This window comes from Scatophagus argus, chromosome 20 (assembly GCF_020382885.2).
Source record: "Scatophagus argus isolate fScaArg1 chromosome 20, fScaArg1.pri, whole genome shotgun sequence".
Lineage (NCBI taxonomy): Eukaryota > Metazoa > Chordata > Actinopteri > Scatophagidae > Scatophagus > Scatophagus argus.
Window position 1 is genome coordinate 724,544 of NC_058512.1, and position 17,445 is coordinate 741,988.

A 17,445-nucleotide genomic window follows, 5' to 3' on the forward strand; every position below is an offset into this window, starting at 1 on the left:
GGAGCTGGGAGGGGGGGTGTCACTGCATACCTCTGCTCAGTCGTAACCTCCATATCTGGAACACACACACACACACACACACACACGCACGCTGTAGGACGTGTGGCTGACCCTGGACCACAGGGTCTGCTGTGTAGGGTTTAGTGTGTGTTGGGCCTGTCGGCGGGGAGGAAATCCCTCTTTTGTTTCCGAGGAAGCTGAGTGTATGCCTTGTGTGTTTAATGAAGGAAACTCAAAGACGGTACAAGCAGAGGGATGAATATGTGACCCCCCCTCAACCTACCAGACAGAAAGGGAAAGTCCAAGAGGAGCGGCCAGTGGCCAAGTGCTCCAACTCTGCCTTTCTGGTTTGTTTTCCTAAATCCTGAACAATGTTCAACTGGAGTTTGTTGAGATTAGTGAGGTGAGCCTGTACTGTAAGGTGGCCCAGGCCCAGGCTGCGATGGAGGGGGTGTACAGGTGAGACCATGAAATATGATCCAGATCAGTCAGCTGGAAGCTTAGTGAGACGTAAACTGATTAAAGTACTGTGAGACAAATTGGACAAGCCTGTGAAGATTTTCCATCCGACTGAAACTAGAGAGGAAAAGCCAGAGATACGAAACAAAAGGTAAAAAATGTAACTTTGTGTAGAGTGTTGGTGTGTAAAGTAAATGAGACAAAATGCAGTGACATCATTTCCAGCTTTAACAGGAGCTCTTTAAATGGCATCGTTTCAGCGGACTGGTGCACTCAGCCATGGGCACATTTCTCTGCATTAAGTTTGGATGGACAGAAACTCAACTTTTCCAGTGCTGACGACATCTAATCTTTAGGATTCACATACCGGGCGCACATTCTTAATCAAATTAAATGGACGATTAGTCCATGAGCCCTACAGAATAAATCTCATTTCAGATTGACAAACTGCTGCGATGCTGCGTTGTTGATGTCAGTGGTGGATGCTGCAGGCTGAGCGTGTGTGTGTGTGTGTGTGTGTGTTGACACAGCTTAAAGCTCATTACAGCACAGTCACAGAGGAAATGAGACACCGTTAAAGCCTAACTGTGGCTGTAAAAACACACACTCCTCAGTCTCACACTGTGAGCAGAGCAGTTCTGTATCATAAAGTACATTTACTTTTCATACTTGAAGTGCACTTGGCTGATGATACTTCTGTGCTTTCACTCTCACTCGTAATGGAATATTTTTACACCATTTTGCTCTGACTGCAGTAAATGACGAGACTGATGGTGTTCTTCACGTTTCTGGAGTTTCTGTCATGTGATACGGGAGGTTGGGACTTTGGGTCCAGCGGAGGAAAACGTGAATGTATGTGAAATGAAATGTTTCAGCACTGAGGTCATCGGCAGCTGGAGTGAGGACAGCTGCTCTCCGTCGACATCTGCAGCTCCAAAACATCAGCTTATCATATGTAACTCAGACTTTGTTTTATTCTTCCAGTAGATTTACGGGAGTATAAAGTGACAACATTGTTAAAATTGTCCTTTTCTAGGACAGATTGTGATTATGGTAAACATCCTTGTTTTTCCACCTAAATGTTTTTGTTTTCTTTTGAGAGTTTTTCCTTTACATATTAAGGTTTTAAGTATTCAAGGTGAGGAAAGTTTTAAATTGTGATTTTGAAATATAAATAAAATGACAACAACTGCGCCTCAGAATTCCGACACTGAAAAGGTTGTTTGAAGCAAACTGACGCCTTTACTTTCCAAACTCGACTGCTTCCAGACACTAAACACTGGATGGTGAGGTGTGTTTGTATGGAGAGCAGGAGAGGTGTGAGGGAGGATGTGAACGGTACCTGTGACAGCCTGAGCAGATAAGAGAGGAGGGCTGAGCTGGAGGGGGAGGAGGGGGAGATGGAGGCGTGGGGGGGGGGGGGCAGCTAAAGAAAGGAGGGAGCTTAGCCTCAGGGGGCAATTTGCTCCTGAGCTTCAGTCCATCAATCACCCATTCATTTACTAACAGGATCGTCTGCCAGCTCTCACACACCCAGTGTGTGTGTGTGTGTGTGTGTGTCACAGGGAAAACACCGTGTGATTAAATTAAGGTCAACAGCAGTGGAAAATTGGATTAATTATGTCCAGGAAGTCTACATCACTGTTTCACACGTCGTATGGATTTACATTTAATTTCTGCTGTAAAGCACTGATTTAAACAGAAGACATGTTGCAGTGTCTGCCAAAATGGTTTGAGGTACTTAAACTTTAAGTGAGTATTTTCCATGTGTATGTGTAGCTACTGCAGCTACTGCAGTTATGTAGCTACTGCAAGATATAACACAGAACTTTTCCTCTTTAAAATGTCAAAGAACGACTGCGGAGTCGTGTACTTACATGATCAGCATGATGTCCAAAGCTGGAATTCCTGAGCTCATGAAGATACAAGAATAACAAGTTTTGTCAATCACAACAAAAAATGCACCTCATGGAGTGTTTAGAGGCTGAAGAGCAAATAGGAGGGGGTGGAGACCAAAACCAGAGCTAAAGAGGGTGAATACTGGGCTGAGATTCATCAGGCGGTACAAAGAAACGATCAGCTGTTCATTAATGATTAACCAGTGTTGTGTTCAAGATGAAGCTGACAACAGCAGTGTGTTAAAGGCTGCCGAACACCAGAAGAAAGTAATTACATCTGCAGAGACAAACGTGCACATGCTGACAGCCCAACAAAGGACCAGCAACGATCTTAAAGTTCACACTTTTTATCACTTCGTCATTTCTTCTTTTCTATTTCAATCAGTGATGTCAAGCTGGGGTGACTGAGTTTATGAGAGAAAACAACCACATGCAAACCAACACACTGCAGGAGCTCCAGGCACTTTTTCACTGGTCCCTGATCCTGATCCTGATCCTGATCCTGATCCTGATCCTGATCCCTGCTCCTTGTCCCTGCTCAAAGATTAAAGATTAAAGTGACATATCTTGTCATTGGAGGGAACTCACCCCAACGAAATTTGTTCTCTGCATTTAACCCACCCAAGTGACGTGCACACACACAGCAAACCCGGGGCAGTGGGCGACCGCGTGCAGCGCCCGGGGAGCAGTGGGGGTAAGGTACCTTGCTCAAGGGTACCTCAGCCATGGACACCGGGACGGGGAATCGAACCAGCGATCCACCGGTTACGGGTCCGACACCCTAACCGCTGATCCACGACTGCCTCCTGGTCCCTGCTCCTGAAAATGCAGTAGTGGTAGAAAGTAGAGTAAAATATAAATACTTGTACATTCACTTAGTTATGTTGCATCACTGTGCATAATAAAAGCTTTACCTTTAAAGTGATGAAAACAGACGGCAGCAGAGGTCACTGCGTGTTTTGACCTGTAGCATTGCACAGGACATGTGACGATTGGCCGCGGAGGGAGACGTAAACTGATGTCTCATGCAGCATGTGAGAGGTTGTCAGGCGGCGGTGAGGGAGCAACTCAGCTGATGGTGGAATTTACCTCCTCAGTAGGAACCAATGGGCTGTGAGCTAAGAGCCACCGACAGGAAGTCAGACAGGACTGAGAGACGGATTGACATGGCGCTGTTTGAGTCTGAACAGGAGATTTGTTTGTACCTGGAGGTTAAAGCGTTTGACATTTCTCATGTTAAAACCCCCTCTGGTGGTGAAGTGTGTCCTCACACCACCACAAAAGGCTTTTCATTGTAAACCACCTGATGGCTTAAAGGATATTTTACCTCTTTGAGAAGTCTTTGTCTTCCCTCCAGAAGCAGGCTCAGGTGCTGTGGATGAAGATGTTATCAGTTCCAGTTCTTCTGCATGTATGAAACTAGGGGTATAAAGCCTTCGGTGCCTCCAGGGGGCGCTGTGGGACCTTTGATGAATGTCCTCGAGTGATGTCAGCTGAGTCAGCTGAAGACTAAAAGTTTGACAGTGAAACAAACCTGTTGGTGTAGATTTAGAAAGAAGTTAGCTGCTCCTGGTCTCTGCTGCAGGACACATGAGCTGCTGCTGGCATCACACGCATTTTCATAAGTCTGACACACCAGAGAATCAGTGGATCAATGGAGAAAATCATCAGCAGATGAATCATCAGCTGCAGTCAAAATGAGCTCCAGCTCAACCAACTCCCACAGGAAACACGAATGTGCTGTTACACGAATGCAGGAGTCACAATCAGCTGATCAGAGATCAGACATAACAGGACAACAGTCACAGGGGACACTTTACTGCACTACTTTGAATACTTTGAGTACATTTATATTCCTTTACTTAAGTGACATTCTTAACACATGATTCTAACTTGTAACAGAGTATTTTTACTGCATGGTATTAGTACTTTTACTTCAATTCTGGAGCCTGGAGCTGATTAGCTTAGCTTAGCATAAAGTCTGGAAGAGTAAATACATAAATTAAGTTATTGAGTCTGATGCTGCATTTGTTCCTCTTCCGTCTCTGCTCACAGCAGTCACAAGTAAATCAAACCCTTCTTCTGTCATGCAGCCCTCTCTCTTTCACACACACACACACACACACACACACACACACACACACACACACACACACACATATTGCTTTAAAGGCACATTTCATATGAATATGAAGGCTTTCCTTGACTCTCGGTGGGGCTTTATGGAGGAGAACACACCCAGTAATACTATGGATAAATGTGTATTGGTCATTCATTGTTGAACGAGTGTAAGTCAGAGTTGAGTAATGTCTGTAAGAATGTGGCTCATCAGGTTTTCATCGTCTCCCCTGACTGGTTTGACACATCGGAGCAGAAGAAACTCTGCTGTGGAAATGCTGTGAGAGTTTCCCACAGAGACCGAGGACTCACGGAGGAGGTTGGTATCATCCCGTGGGTTTGCTCGGCGGTTTGAGTTCACTGCGCGTTCGATTCCCGGCAGCTTGTCTGAGCCGTGAACAAGGAAACCTGGGAGGAAATGGCGGTGAATCTGAGTAAGAACGGTCCTGAGCTCCTGGTCGCTTACAAGGAAGTGGTGAACAGCAAGTCGAATACGAACTGGTGAGCGTCTCTCCCTGACTGTGAGGCAGAATCACACGCCCGCATGTCCTCATGTCCTCATGTCCTCATTGGATTTTACATCTTTGTGTGTGTTTGCAGGGTGCTGTTTACTTATGAAGGGAACAGTAATGACATTCGTCTGGCAGACAAGGGAGGTTAGTCTGTCTTCAGGTTACTCTTTACAGCACAGTAACTGCAGTATTATTGGCCTTGTGCAGTAAAATGTCTCATTTTTCTGTAACTCTGTGTGTGTGTGTGTGTGTGTGTGTGTGTGTGTGTGCGTGTGTGTGTGTGTGTGCAGATGGTGGACTGGAGGAGATGGTGGAGGAGCTGAACAGTGGGAAGGTGATGTACGCTTTCTGTCGTGTCCAGGACCCAAACTCTGGTCTGCCCAAATATGTCCTCATAAACTGGGTGAGACACACACACACAAGAACACAAGATAAGTACAAGAACAAATAAAAAACAGATGTTTTAGATCAGCTCTGTGTGTGTGTTGTGTGTCTGTTCACACACACAACAGACAGGTGAAGGTGTGAAGGACTCTCGGAAAGGTTTATGTGCAAACCACGTGAGCTCGATGGCCAACTTCCTGAAGGTGAGTGTGTATCAGCCACTCAGTGTGAATCGTGTCCTGCTCAAGTGTCCATGTGTAGCCGTGTCCTGTGGCGCCCATGCTGCGAGGGACACCGGAGGACACTGCTTAGCTGTGATCTGTGTGTGCGAGCGCAGGGAGCCCACGTGACGATAAACGCTCGGGCGGAGGAAGACGTGGAACCAGATGCCATCCTGGAGAAGGTGGCCAGAGCGTCTGGAGCCAACTTTAATTTCCACAAAGAGTCAGAAAAGTACAGAGACGCACCCAGAGGACCTGTGGTGAGGAGACACGGCAGGCGGTGAAACACACTCATTCTCAGCAACAGGCCTTAACGTAGCAGGATTGGTTGAGGTGTACAGGACTAACAGTCACATGACTTGGACTCGAGTCGCACATTAGATTAACAGCAGTGACTGGTGACTTTATTCGTACTTGAGCCATTTCACCTGAAAACAAAGTTTTGTTTAAATGCCACCAATCAAATATTTCCCTTGATTTCCTGTTAAGTTAACCCTGTGAGTTCAAAATGAAACTTCATCCACCAAGAATCAGATGAAACTCAAACTCACTTGAGGGTAAAGACTTTGAAATGTGTTTTCCATCAGTGATCAGTTGTCCTTCAGTGTAATTTCTAACAGACTACAAACTAAAACATGACCGTGCTGGAGTCTAATTTCCTCTGCATCTCCTCCTCTGACCCGACAGGGTTCGGTGTATCGGAAAGTCAACGCTGTGGAGGAAATTCAACAAACCAAGAGGGACGACTTCTGGGACCGAACTCAGGTTTCTCTTCACACTAATCCTACAGCAGCACATCTCCTGTGGCTTCATGTGACACCACAAACACTCTGTCCTTCAGAGGGACGAGGAAGTTCGCCGACGGGAGGAGAGCAAACGGGCGGAGCGGGAGAGGCAGGCGTCAGAGAGGGAGAGGAGGGAGATGGAGGAGAGGCGGGCGAAGGAGAGGGAGACGAGGGAGATGGAGGAGAGACGGGCGAAGGAGAGGGAGACGAGGGAGATGGAGGAGAGACGGGCGAAGGAGAGGGAGACAAGGGAGATGGAGGAGAGACGGGCGAAGGAGAGGGAGACGAGGGAGATGGAGGAGAGACGGGCGAAGGAGAGGGAACAGGAGAAGTGAGTCCAACACACAACAACAACATCAACACACCCTGAGGATCACAGTCCCTGATTAGAGCTCTTTGTGCTGGTGGCCTTTCAGGACGTCCCAGAGGCAGAGGGAGGAGGACGAGGACAGAGACAGGGAGCAGCGGGGACAGGTGACTTCACAGAAAAACAGGTTTTGGTAAAGGATCATTCTGCTTTACTACAACTTGAGACAGTTGACTCGGCCGAGAGACATGACAGACTACAGACTGGGCCTTGACCAATCAGAGCGTGACGTCATGGTGCGGGAGGTGCTGCATGCACAAACATCCCGCACAGGTCAGGCGTGAGCTCACAGGGAAACATCACGGGTTCACGTGGTTGATTACCGCATATTTTGGCGGGTCGTGTGCGAATACTGAAGACAAGACTCAAGTTGCAATAACTCAGATTGATCCCGTTGTAGACTTCAGTTTGCTGTCAGATGAGAATGTAAAAGCAGTGCGGCTAACGTCACACGTCTGCCTTCGAACCAGCAGGAAAACAAGAGCAGGAAGACGGGAATCAACTTCGCTGCGTCGGTGCAGAAAGCTAACGTGAGTGCGACTGATGGACGGGGGGCTGACATGTAAATGATCTGATATGTTATTACAGTAACCTTTGATGACATGCTGCTGCTGCTTTCAGACGTGTTGGTAGGAGGGTCTGATGAAAGAGGAGCATGATGGGAAACGGGTCCATGCAGTGGAGGGACCTTCCTCTGCTGACGCTTACTCTTGAAATCTGTCCCTTAAACTCCCTCACAGGAGGCCAAATCCCTGATTTCCCAGAGACCTTTTAATCCTAGAGACGTCTTCAAGCAGAGAGAGCAGAGCTTTGAGGCCAACAACAGACAGTTTCCTGCTGCGTCCCGACCTGGTAAACAACATGACAGGAAATGTAAACAACAACAACAACAACACCTGCTGACACATGAGGTGATTCGTGATGTTTTTACTCTCAGGGAAGCTGCAGAGTCCATTTCTGTCTCAGAAGTCGTTTGAAAGGAAAACCGCAGAGCAGCCTCAGCTTCCTCCAGCCTCACCTGTCTCACCTGTGCTGTCTTACTCACCGGCTGCAGCTGTCTCCCCAACGCCCCCTGAGACAATCGGCTCACCTGTTCAAGCTGCAGGTCAGAAATTTTAATGTTCAGAGTGGACGTCACTTAGCTCCTGATGCCCGTACACAGGACATGGATTAGACCGGATTAGACTGTCACAGATTTTCACAGTGTTATTTCAGTAAAAATGACTTCAGTTTGACAGGCAGGTGAGTGTGTTGTCCTGACCTGACATCAGTGTCTCTGATCCACACAGACTCGGTTCACACCGAGGAGGAGGAGGAGGAGGAATGGTCGGATGAGTTTGATGACGACGCAGATGAAGTGGCTGCAGGTTTGATGCCTTCTGTTGATAAAATGATCAGTGAGCAAGCTAGAATCACAGTGTTTGACACCTTGTCGTGCACAGGAAAAAGTCCAGCTCAGGATGATCTGTACGAGGCCCCACCAGCGCTCAGGACGGAGGAGGACCTGTACGAAAATGTCTACCAGGACATGTTCACCGTGAGTCCTCTGTCTGCCAAGCTTTACTTCATCTTTAACACCCTCCCACATGACTGTAAGACACAGAGTTCAGTTCAGTAGTTCACAGTTCACACAAATGTCACATCTGCTGCCCCCAAGTGGCCCAAAAACAGAACACATCAGATTCCCATGAAGCCACAGCTGGGTATTTACATTTGTCCTTATCAATGGATTTATCACACAGGATTTCATGTGTTAATCGGTTAACTGAAGAGATTTAAAGAAGATTTTTTTTTCCTAAAAGGCAGAGCCAAGCCAGCTGTCTGCCCCTGCTCTCATTATGTTAAGCTAGGCCAGTGCTTCTCAATTATTTTCTGTTGCGCCCCCCCCCCCCAGCAAGTAGAAAACAATTCGCGCCCCCCCCCCCCCCCCCTCCGCCGCGACTATAAATAATAGTAATAATAATATGTAATAATATTTAATAATATGTAATAATATGATGCTAACAGTGCTCGCTGGTTTACTGAAGTAGCATTCACAAAGCGGGATGATTGTTGGCAATATTCGGCACGTTTTGGCTGAAAAATCTCCAGCGGCTTATCAGCATGATTGGGATGTAATGTCTTCAAGTGGCGCCTTAATTTATTTGGCTTCATGCTGTCCGCTGCCAACATTTTTAGACAGTAAACACACCGGTCTGTCGTCTCCCACTGTAGTCACAGTGAAGCCAAGCGCTACATATGCTTCGTCATATTTCCTCGTCTTAGCTTTCGGGTGAGTTACTTTTGTCTCATTATCTTCGTCTCTCTCCGCCTTTCTTCTCATCCCTGTTAAAAATGTCTTCATGTTGTCTCTTAAGGGTTCGTTTACTGCACTTCATATCGCCTGCTCGGTGCAAAAAACCCGCTACACCATAGAGCTAATACTCCCTGCGCACACTCTGACAATGAGAGCGCCACTGCCAACTACTGTAGTGGATGTGCAATTACACTTTATTCTAGTACGGCAAAAAAAGCATGTTCCCCAGGGTCACACGCGCCCCCCCTGGCATCGCACCGCGCCCCCCCAGGGGGGCGCGCCCCACTATTTGAGAAGCACTGAGCTAGGCTAACTGCAGCGTCACACTCTCAGTAAGAGCAACATGAAAGCAGGGTGGAGCTTAAAGGAGATCATAAGAACAAAATTAACCTTTTTTAAATTTGTGTTAAATATTAGGCTGAAGACCACAATACAGAACGCAACGGACAGAACATCTGTGCCAGAGCTCTGTATGACTACCAGGCTGGTATGTGCACACATGGACGCACAGACACACACACACACACACACACAGTGTATATAGTCTCACCATCACGTCTCCTCCTCAGCGGACGACACTGAGATCACCTTTGACCCTGATGACATCATAACGGGGATAGAGATGGTGGATGAGGGCTGGTGGAGAGGATACGGACCAGATGGACATTATGGGATGTTCCCCGCCAACTATGTCGAGCTCCTTTAGCTTTCATCCCTCAGTTCTGAGATGAGACAGACAGGAAGTGTTTTTGACATCTCTGCATGAAGGGACAGTTTAAGTCCAGCTGTGCAGACTGTCTCCACGCCTCACTTTCTGAAATGCATTATTCCATGACAACAAAGCCCATTTTTCTGTGATAACGTGTGAATTTATCCTGTCATCTCAAGAAAACAAAAGGCCGGATGCTTCAAGATAACATAGTAATGTGAAAAATGTGGACACGCCCACACCACAATGTTTTCTTTAAAACATTTTGTTTCTCTCTCTCTGGAAGTTAAAAAGATACTTAAGAAGCTCTGCATCCATGGTTCTGCTAGTCCTGTTAGTTAAATATCCTAATAATGTAGTACCAACATGTAAATGATGTATTAAATAAATAACTAACGGAGACTTCGATTCATATGGCTTTGAAAGTGTCCTTGTCGTGCCTTTCTTACACCTGGAGTAGATTTTGTATGTTATGTTGCACTAACAATAAATAACAACAACAATACAAATTAATAATATTATTATCATTATTTCGTTGTTGTTGTCATCATAAAAGAGTCGCTTTCTGATTTTGCAAGAATTAACTAACTACCTGCTCGACAACATTATTGTTGTTGTTAATATATTGTCAAGAACATAACTGTTCAAACGCAGTGACGCGACAATAAATCCCAGACGTCATCATCGTGCGACCAGCCTTAAGCGACAGCAAGAAGGAGAAATGGCTGCAAGGTTACTGCTCCGCACAGCTCTAAGAGCCGCGACAACTTGCCGGGCTGCCCCGGTTCCTGCTCTGACCCGCGGCATGGCGGCTGGAGGTGAGAACGAAGCCAACATCCTGCTCTAAATCAGGAAAACCAAGTGAAATGTGGCTTTGTAAAAAGGCAATCTGTCCGCAGCGAGTTCAGCCGGAAGAGCTCCACACGCTAACTGATTAGCATTAGCAACGTTAGCAGAGAGGTCAAACATGATTTTCAATAATTGAATCACCTGTCAGTATTAGCTACAAATCAGTTTTGTTCAGGTGTGTTCATGTTTCCGTCAAATACTGCGCAGTGCAGTACACTGTATTTTTTAAAATCAATTTTAACTAATTGATATTGACCCACACACAGGACGTCAGCCAGTAAGCGAAGTGTCACAACATTGAGCCTTAACAAGCCACAGCTAAGTTACACGTACAGTCGTAAGATAAGACAGGCCTTTGTTAGTCCCGCACTGGGGAAACGTGTGATGTCTTGAAGATGTCTTGCTGGACTCTGGGATGTTATGTGTTTCCACGTGTGAAGGTTTCAGAGGGTCAGATGTTTTTTTCTGACTTGATGTTGGCAGGGATTCCCACTGATGAAGAACAAGCCACAGGACTGGAGAGGAAAATCATGGAAGCCATGAAGGAGGGAAAGGTAAGATCACTGATCTGTGGTCAGTTTTGAAGTATACATTCAAATTCACATCTGTCTGTCTGGCTCAGCTGTTAAATATAAAGTTTAAGTGATATGAATATTTGTTCCTGTTGAGGGTTTGGGATTGTGCCAAAGTGGCCTGGATAAAAGAGAAGTAGCCCTTAATGTCACATCTGGGTATTTAGCACCAGTATCCATCCACACAGTTTGAGTGAGATTTTTTTCTGTGATATGAAATCTAACACCAGGACCGTCAGACTCTGGTTAGGCCATACTTGGTTCGACTGATACTTGTGGACACGGTGGTTCAGTAAACCTTCTCTCACCTTCAGGATCCCTACAGCATCATGAAGCCAAAGCAGTATGCTGGCACCAAGCAAGACCCCCACCTCGTTCCCTCCATCACCAACAAGAGGATTGTGGGATGTATCTGTAAGTGGTCTTTTTTTTTTATGTGGCTGCTTTGGATGAGCGACTGCACTGGAGAGGCTGTAGAATTGAATCCGTCCACCAACACAGCGGCTTCAAACTTCTTTCTTTGGCAGAATCCCCTTTGACCTGATGAGTCTGCTCTGTGGACGTTATGTCATTCCAGGATGTCGGCAGGCAGTGTTTTATCAGACATGTTTTCAGACAGAATTTTAGTTTCACAAGAGAAAAGACTTCAGTGATGAACACTAACAGGTCGGATGTGCGTCTCCGATAGACTTCGTTTAGATGACCAAAAATCAAAACTCGCACAATGAAAGTGTTTTCGTGTTCTCGTTCCTTCGTTAACAGTGAACGTATTTATGATCCTGTTGTTTTCAATCACTTCTCTTCTGCGTCTGATTTCCTGTGTGCAGGTGAAGAAGACAACACGGCCATCATTTGGTTCTGGCTCCATGAGGGTGAGGCCCAACGCTGCCCCTCCTGTGGTGCCCACTACAAACTGGTGCACCATGAGCTCCCCCACTAACTCCTGTCTGCCTCTGATATTATACAGTTGATTATTTGTGGCGTCTTTAAAATAAAGAGAACTTAGTTCAGACAATGAAAATGTTGTAACATCCTGTCAATCGGTAACAGTAGGATAATTTATTCTAATCATGTTCATCACCATCAATAATATACTGTGTAGACAAAAGTATTGGAACACCCGCCCATCACACCAACAGGGACTTTAATGACGTCTGGGGTTGAGGTCAGGGCTCTGTGTGGGCCAGTCAAGTTCTTCCACACCAAACTCATCCAACCATGTCTTTATGGAGCTTTGCTTTGTGCACTGGGGCACAGTCATGCTGTAATAGAAAAGGGCCTTCAACAAACTGTTGCCACAAAGTTGGAAGCATAGCATTGTCCAAAATGTCTTGGTGTGCTGAAGCATTAAGGTTTCCCTTCACTGGAAGTCAGTGGTTGAGCCCAAACCCTGACAAACAGGTCCATAGAGAGGGGGTTGTCTGGATACTTTTGTCTACATAGTTTGTGAACTGTGTTCACTGGGCAAAAACTTTGGAGAACTTGAATCTTTTATTTCCAGGTTTGTGTAGAAAAGTGATCTTCATGTTTGTCTCCAAAGTCCAACATTTTACTTTGAGTAGTTTTGTGTATGTGAGTGAAGGAGAAGTAAACTCGTCTGCCTACAGGGGGCGCCAGTAACAAATATGTTCACCTGCTGCTGCTGCTGTACGCTGCTCAGCGTGTTAGAGCTGCTGTGGCTGCAATGGAAGAAGGACTCGGATCCTTCACTGAAGTAAAAGTACTAATGCTGGGACAGACTCAGTGTTGACCCTGTGCACCACCTCAGGTTAGCATGGACACTCAGCACTGAGTCCTGTGAGCTTTACACACCGACTGCAGAGCAGCAGGACATCTTTTTCTTTTGTGGAGGCTTTTACGCTCACTTTCAAGTTTACTGTGTACATTTATTGATGCATTTAAATCAGGGAAAATCTAAGACATCCATCTACAGGTGAAAAAACAATAATATAAATGTATTCTCCCAGCATATTGGCGTGGATCAAATCTTCATCTTGGTCTGGCAAACACAATCAATCTGAATTGTGCAGCAGCCTGGTGAACAGATAAAGTCAACTACAGAACCCATACAGGCCGCTAAAACAACAGGAATGGATCCCATACAAGAGCACAAGGGATGATAAACCAGCATTTTTGTAAGTAGTTTACCTTAACTGACCAACCACAACAGTGAAATGTAACATAATGAATACAACACAAGGTGTCTGACTGCAGCAAATCTAAATAATTCACAAAAGAGTCGCTTACTGGTTTTGTTAAAATTAACTATTGCTTTTTATACAAACTTAAGGTTTACTCTGTCAAAACATACTTGGTCACACGTAGTGATGCGACAATAAATCCCAGACGTCATCATCGTGCGACCAGCTTTAAGAGACAGGAAGAAGAAGAAATGGCTGCCAGGCTTCTACTCCGCACAGCTCTAAGAGCCGCGACAACTTGCCGGGCTGCCCCGGTTCCTGCTCTGACCCGCGGCATGGCGGCTGGAGGTGAGAACGAAGCCAACATCCTGCTCTAAATCAGGAAAACCAAGTGAAATGTGGCTTTGTAAAAAGGCAATCTGTCCGCAGCGAGTTCAGCCGGAAGAGCTCCACACGCTAACTGATTAGCATTAGCAACGTTAGCAGAGAGGTCAAACATGATTTTCAATAATTGAATCACCTGTCAGTATTAGCTACAAATCAGTTTTGTTCAGGTGTGTTTATGTTTCCGTCAAATACTGCGCAGTGCAGTAAATTGTATTTTTTAAAATCAATTTTAACTAATTGATATTGACCCACACACAGGACGTCAGCCAGTAAGCGAAGTGTCACAACATTGAGCCTTAACAAGCCACAGCTAAGTTACACGTACAGTCGTAAGATAAGACGGGCCTTTATTAGTCCCGCACTGGGGAAACGTGTGAATTAAGGGTTCAGCTGTGATGTTCGGGACATTTAGACTCACGGACCAGACGAGCAGAATGAGCATATTAACTGAGTAACCGTCACTTCTAACTAGTTATGATCAATGGTAACTTATCGCTTAGCAGCTAAGCTAAATGTCTGTCCGCTTTATATTCCACAATTACAAATGTCGTACTTAATACACATTTTTCTGATAGATTTATTAGTTGTCATTATTATTAGTCATTAGTTAACGACACGTTTGAAGATGTCTTGCTGGACTCTGGGATGTTATGTGTTTCCACGTGTGAAGGTTTCAGAGGGTCAGATGTTTTTTTCTGACTTGATGTTGGCAGGGATTCCCACTGATGAAGAACAAGCCACAGGACTGGAGAGGAAAATCATGGAAGCCATGAAGGAGGGAAAGGTAAGATCACTGATCTGTGGTCAGTTTTAAAGTGAGTGCGCATTCAGAAAAACAGTTTACATTTCTGTGACTTTTCACAAAGTAAGTGTTTGCCACTTGTTTGGATTTCCTGCCTTGTCACGTGAGCAGATCTGAAGACAGTTGACAAAAGTGTCGTAGTTTAACCACATAAACTTCAGCTTATTAGATGATGCAGATCAAAAGTTGTAAACTGGTTAAATACATTCTCATCAGTGCTGTTGTGACCCAGATAGACAACTGAAAGCATGTATGTACAATCTGTATTGATCAGAATCTCTATGGTCCAGCTGACAGACATCACTGAAACTGTTCCCCTTTTCTCTGAGTAGTCTTTCAGGAGATAAGAAATGTCCTGATGTGCGTAATCTTTGGCCAGCAGGTGACAAACTGGGAAATGAACTTCCCTTATCTCGGACATGAGGTGTATTACATGTTTACAGGCTGATTTGCACTGGGTCCCAGAGCACTAAGTAATGAATTTGGATTGTCACAGTCTCACGTCCGTCTGTCTGGCTCAGCTGTTAAATATAAAGTTTAAGTGATATGAATATTTGTTCCTGTTGAGGGTTTGGGATTGTGCCAAAGTGGCCTGGATAAAAGAGAAGTAGCCCTTAATGTCACATCTGGGTATTTAGCACCAGTATCCATCCACACAGTTTGAGTGAGATTTTTTTCTGTGATATGAAATCTAACACCAGGACCGTCAGACTCTGGTTAGGCCATACTTGGTTCGACTGATACTTGTGGACACGGTGGTTCAGTAAACCTTCTCTCACCTTCAGGATCCCTACAGCATCATGAAGCCAAAGCAGTATGCTGGCACCAAGCAAGACCCCCACCTCGTTCCCTCCATCACCAACAAGAGGATTGTGGGATGTATCTGTAAGTGGTCTTTTTTTTTTATGTGGCTGCTTTGGATGAGCGACTGCACTGGAGAGGCTGTAGAATTGAATCCGTCCACCAACACAGCGGCTTCAAACTTCTTTCTTTGGCAGAATCCCCTTTGACCTGATGAGTCTGCTCTGTGGACGTTATGTCATTCCAGGATGTCGGCAGGCAGTGTTTTATCAGACATGTTTTCAGACAGAATTTTAGTTTCACAAGAGAAAAGACTTCAGTGATGAACACTAACAGGTCGGATGTGCGTCTCCGATAGACTTCGTTTAGATGACCAAAAATCAAAACTCGCACAATGAAAGTGTTTTCGTGTTCTCGTTCCTTCGTTAACAGTGAACGTATTTATGATCCTGTTGTTTTCAATCACTTCTCTTCTGCGTCTGATTTCCTGTGTGCAGGTGAAGAAGACAACACGGCCATCATTTGGTTCTGGCTCCATGAGGGCGAGGCCCAACGCTGCCCCTCCTGTGGTGCCCACTACAAACTGGTGCACCATGAGCTCCCCCACTAACTCCTGTCTGCCTCTGATATTACAGACTCGTATCACACAGCTGTGTGAGCTTCTCTCAGAAATGTTTCTCTTCAAATTCATTCTTCACATTATAATGAGAAAATTAGTGCAGACATTCACGTTGCCCAGAGGATGAACCATCATGACTGTGGAGAACGTGGTTGAGATGGTACCTGCTAAATGTTATCATGCCTCACAGAGCTGCTGACGTGGCCATCGACTCTCACTCTGGTTTGATCTGTTCCTAGTGAGCCTCTCAGCTTTATGGAAATGTAATCCTACATCACCGAAAAACATGTTTAACTCTGACTCTGCTCGTTGCAAACTGTTTCTCCTGAGTTGAAGAAGACAACACAGCTGTGGTTTGGTTCTGGCTCCATGAGGGTGAGGCCCAGCTGGTGCACCATGAGCTCCCCCACTGGCTCCTGTCTGCCTCTGAAGTTGTAGACGTTTATCACACAGCTGTGTGAGCTTCTCTCAGAAATATTTCTCTTCACATGCAGAACATCAGACTGTAACGTTTTTATTCTTCAGTCAATAGGAAGTTGGGCTGCGTTGGCTCCGTCTACTTCCTGGTCTTAAATTGCGGGTCCTTGTCTGATTGTTCTTTGGCTTGTTCTGTCACGGTACTTGATCGACCGGCTAACCTCATCGGTCTTTGCTTTACGTGTTACCGTTAAGAGGGATCACAACTGTTTAACGTTTCCATTCAACTTAGAGTCATCCTGCATCTGCTGTCTGATGTTCTCCTCCTCCTGTTGAACCAATAAAGTCTGCTGTGGTTGTGCTTTACTTGCTCTGTTCTTTACCTACCAGGAAGTTGAATTCAGCCAACACCCACAGAAACACAAACCAGCAAACCAGTCAAGTTCTTCCACACCAAACTCATCCAACCATGTCTTTATGGAGCTTTGCTTTGTGCACTGGGGCACAGTCATGCTGGAATAGAAAAGGGCCTTCAACAAACTGTTGCCACAAAGTTGGAAGCATAGCATTGTCCAAAATGTCTTGGTATGCTGAAGCATTAAGATTTCCCTTCACTGGAAGTCAGGGGCCGAGCCCAAACCCTGACAAACAGGTCCATAGAGAGGGGGGTGTCTGGATACTTTTGTCTGCATAGTTTGTGAACTGTGGAGAACTTGAATCTTTTATTTCCAGGTTTGTGTAGAAAAGTGATCTTCATGTTTGTCTCTCCAAAGTCCAACATTTTACTTTGAGTAGTTTTGTGTATGTGAATGAAGGAGAAGTAAACTCGTCTGCCTACAGGGGGCGCCAGTTACAAATATGTTCACCTGCTGCTGCTGCACGCTGCTCAGCGTGTTAGAGCTGCTGTGGCTGCAATGGAAGAAGGACTCGGATCCTTCACTGAAGTAAAAGTACTAATGCTGGGACAGACTCAGTGTTGACCCTGTTCACCACCTCAGGTTAGCATGTCAACACTGGAAGACAAGCAGCTGAGGCTGATGGGAATGTCAGAAGCTCTGCAGGTGTTTGCTCACAAAGTACTGAATACATCAAAATTAGATTGGAGGTG

At 45.6% G+C, this 17,445-nt stretch overlaps 3 protein-coding genes and 1 long non-coding RNA gene across 4 annotated transcripts; all 4 read left to right on the forward strand.

Annotated features, from left to right (window-relative positions):
- The first annotated feature begins 4,572 nt into the window (after positions 1 to 4,572).
- Positions 4,573 to 10,174, forward strand: dbnla (drebrin-like a). The gene is made up of 14 exons (XM_046375997.1): positions 4,573 to 4,976; positions 5,076 to 5,131; positions 5,278 to 5,390; positions 5,500 to 5,574; positions 5,709 to 5,852; positions 6,280 to 6,492; positions 6,768 to 6,851; positions 7,215 to 7,274; positions 7,485 to 7,596; positions 7,682 to 7,849; positions 8,034 to 8,111; positions 8,187 to 8,281; positions 9,458 to 9,527; positions 9,610 to 10,174. The coding sequence occupies exons 1-14, from the start codon at positions 4,894 to 4,896 to the stop codon at positions 9,744 to 9,746; spliced, it is 1,488 nt and encodes a 495-aa protein (XP_046231953.1). The 5' UTR covers positions 4,573 to 4,893; the 3' UTR covers positions 9,747 to 10,174.
- Positions 10,175 to 10,410: 236 nt separating this feature from the next.
- Positions 10,411 to 12,191, forward strand: LOC124052018 (cytochrome c oxidase subunit 5B, mitochondrial-like). Its single transcript, XM_046375870.1, has 4 exons — positions 10,411 to 10,567; positions 11,082 to 11,152; positions 11,485 to 11,584; positions 11,998 to 12,191. The coding sequence occupies exons 1-4, from the start codon at positions 10,471 to 10,473 to the stop codon at positions 12,108 to 12,110; spliced, it is 381 nt and encodes a 126-aa protein (XP_046231826.1). The 5' UTR covers positions 10,411 to 10,470; the 3' UTR covers positions 12,111 to 12,191.
- A 252-nt stretch (positions 12,192 to 12,443) lies between these two features.
- Positions 12,444 to 17,173, forward strand: LOC124051967. Its single transcript, XR_006841900.1, has 2 exons — positions 12,444 to 12,685; positions 17,085 to 17,173. It is a non-coding gene; the product is annotated as an uncharacterized LOC124051967 (long non-coding RNA).
- Positions 13,504 to 16,703, forward strand: LOC124051966 (cytochrome c oxidase subunit 5B, mitochondrial). Its single transcript, XM_046375797.1, has 4 exons — positions 13,504 to 13,659; positions 14,412 to 14,482; positions 15,286 to 15,385; positions 15,799 to 16,703. The coding sequence occupies exons 1-4, from the start codon at positions 13,563 to 13,565 to the stop codon at positions 15,909 to 15,911; spliced, it is 381 nt and encodes a 126-aa protein (XP_046231753.1). The 5' UTR covers positions 13,504 to 13,562; the 3' UTR covers positions 15,912 to 16,703.
- Positions 17,174 to 17,445: the final 272 nt, after the last annotated feature.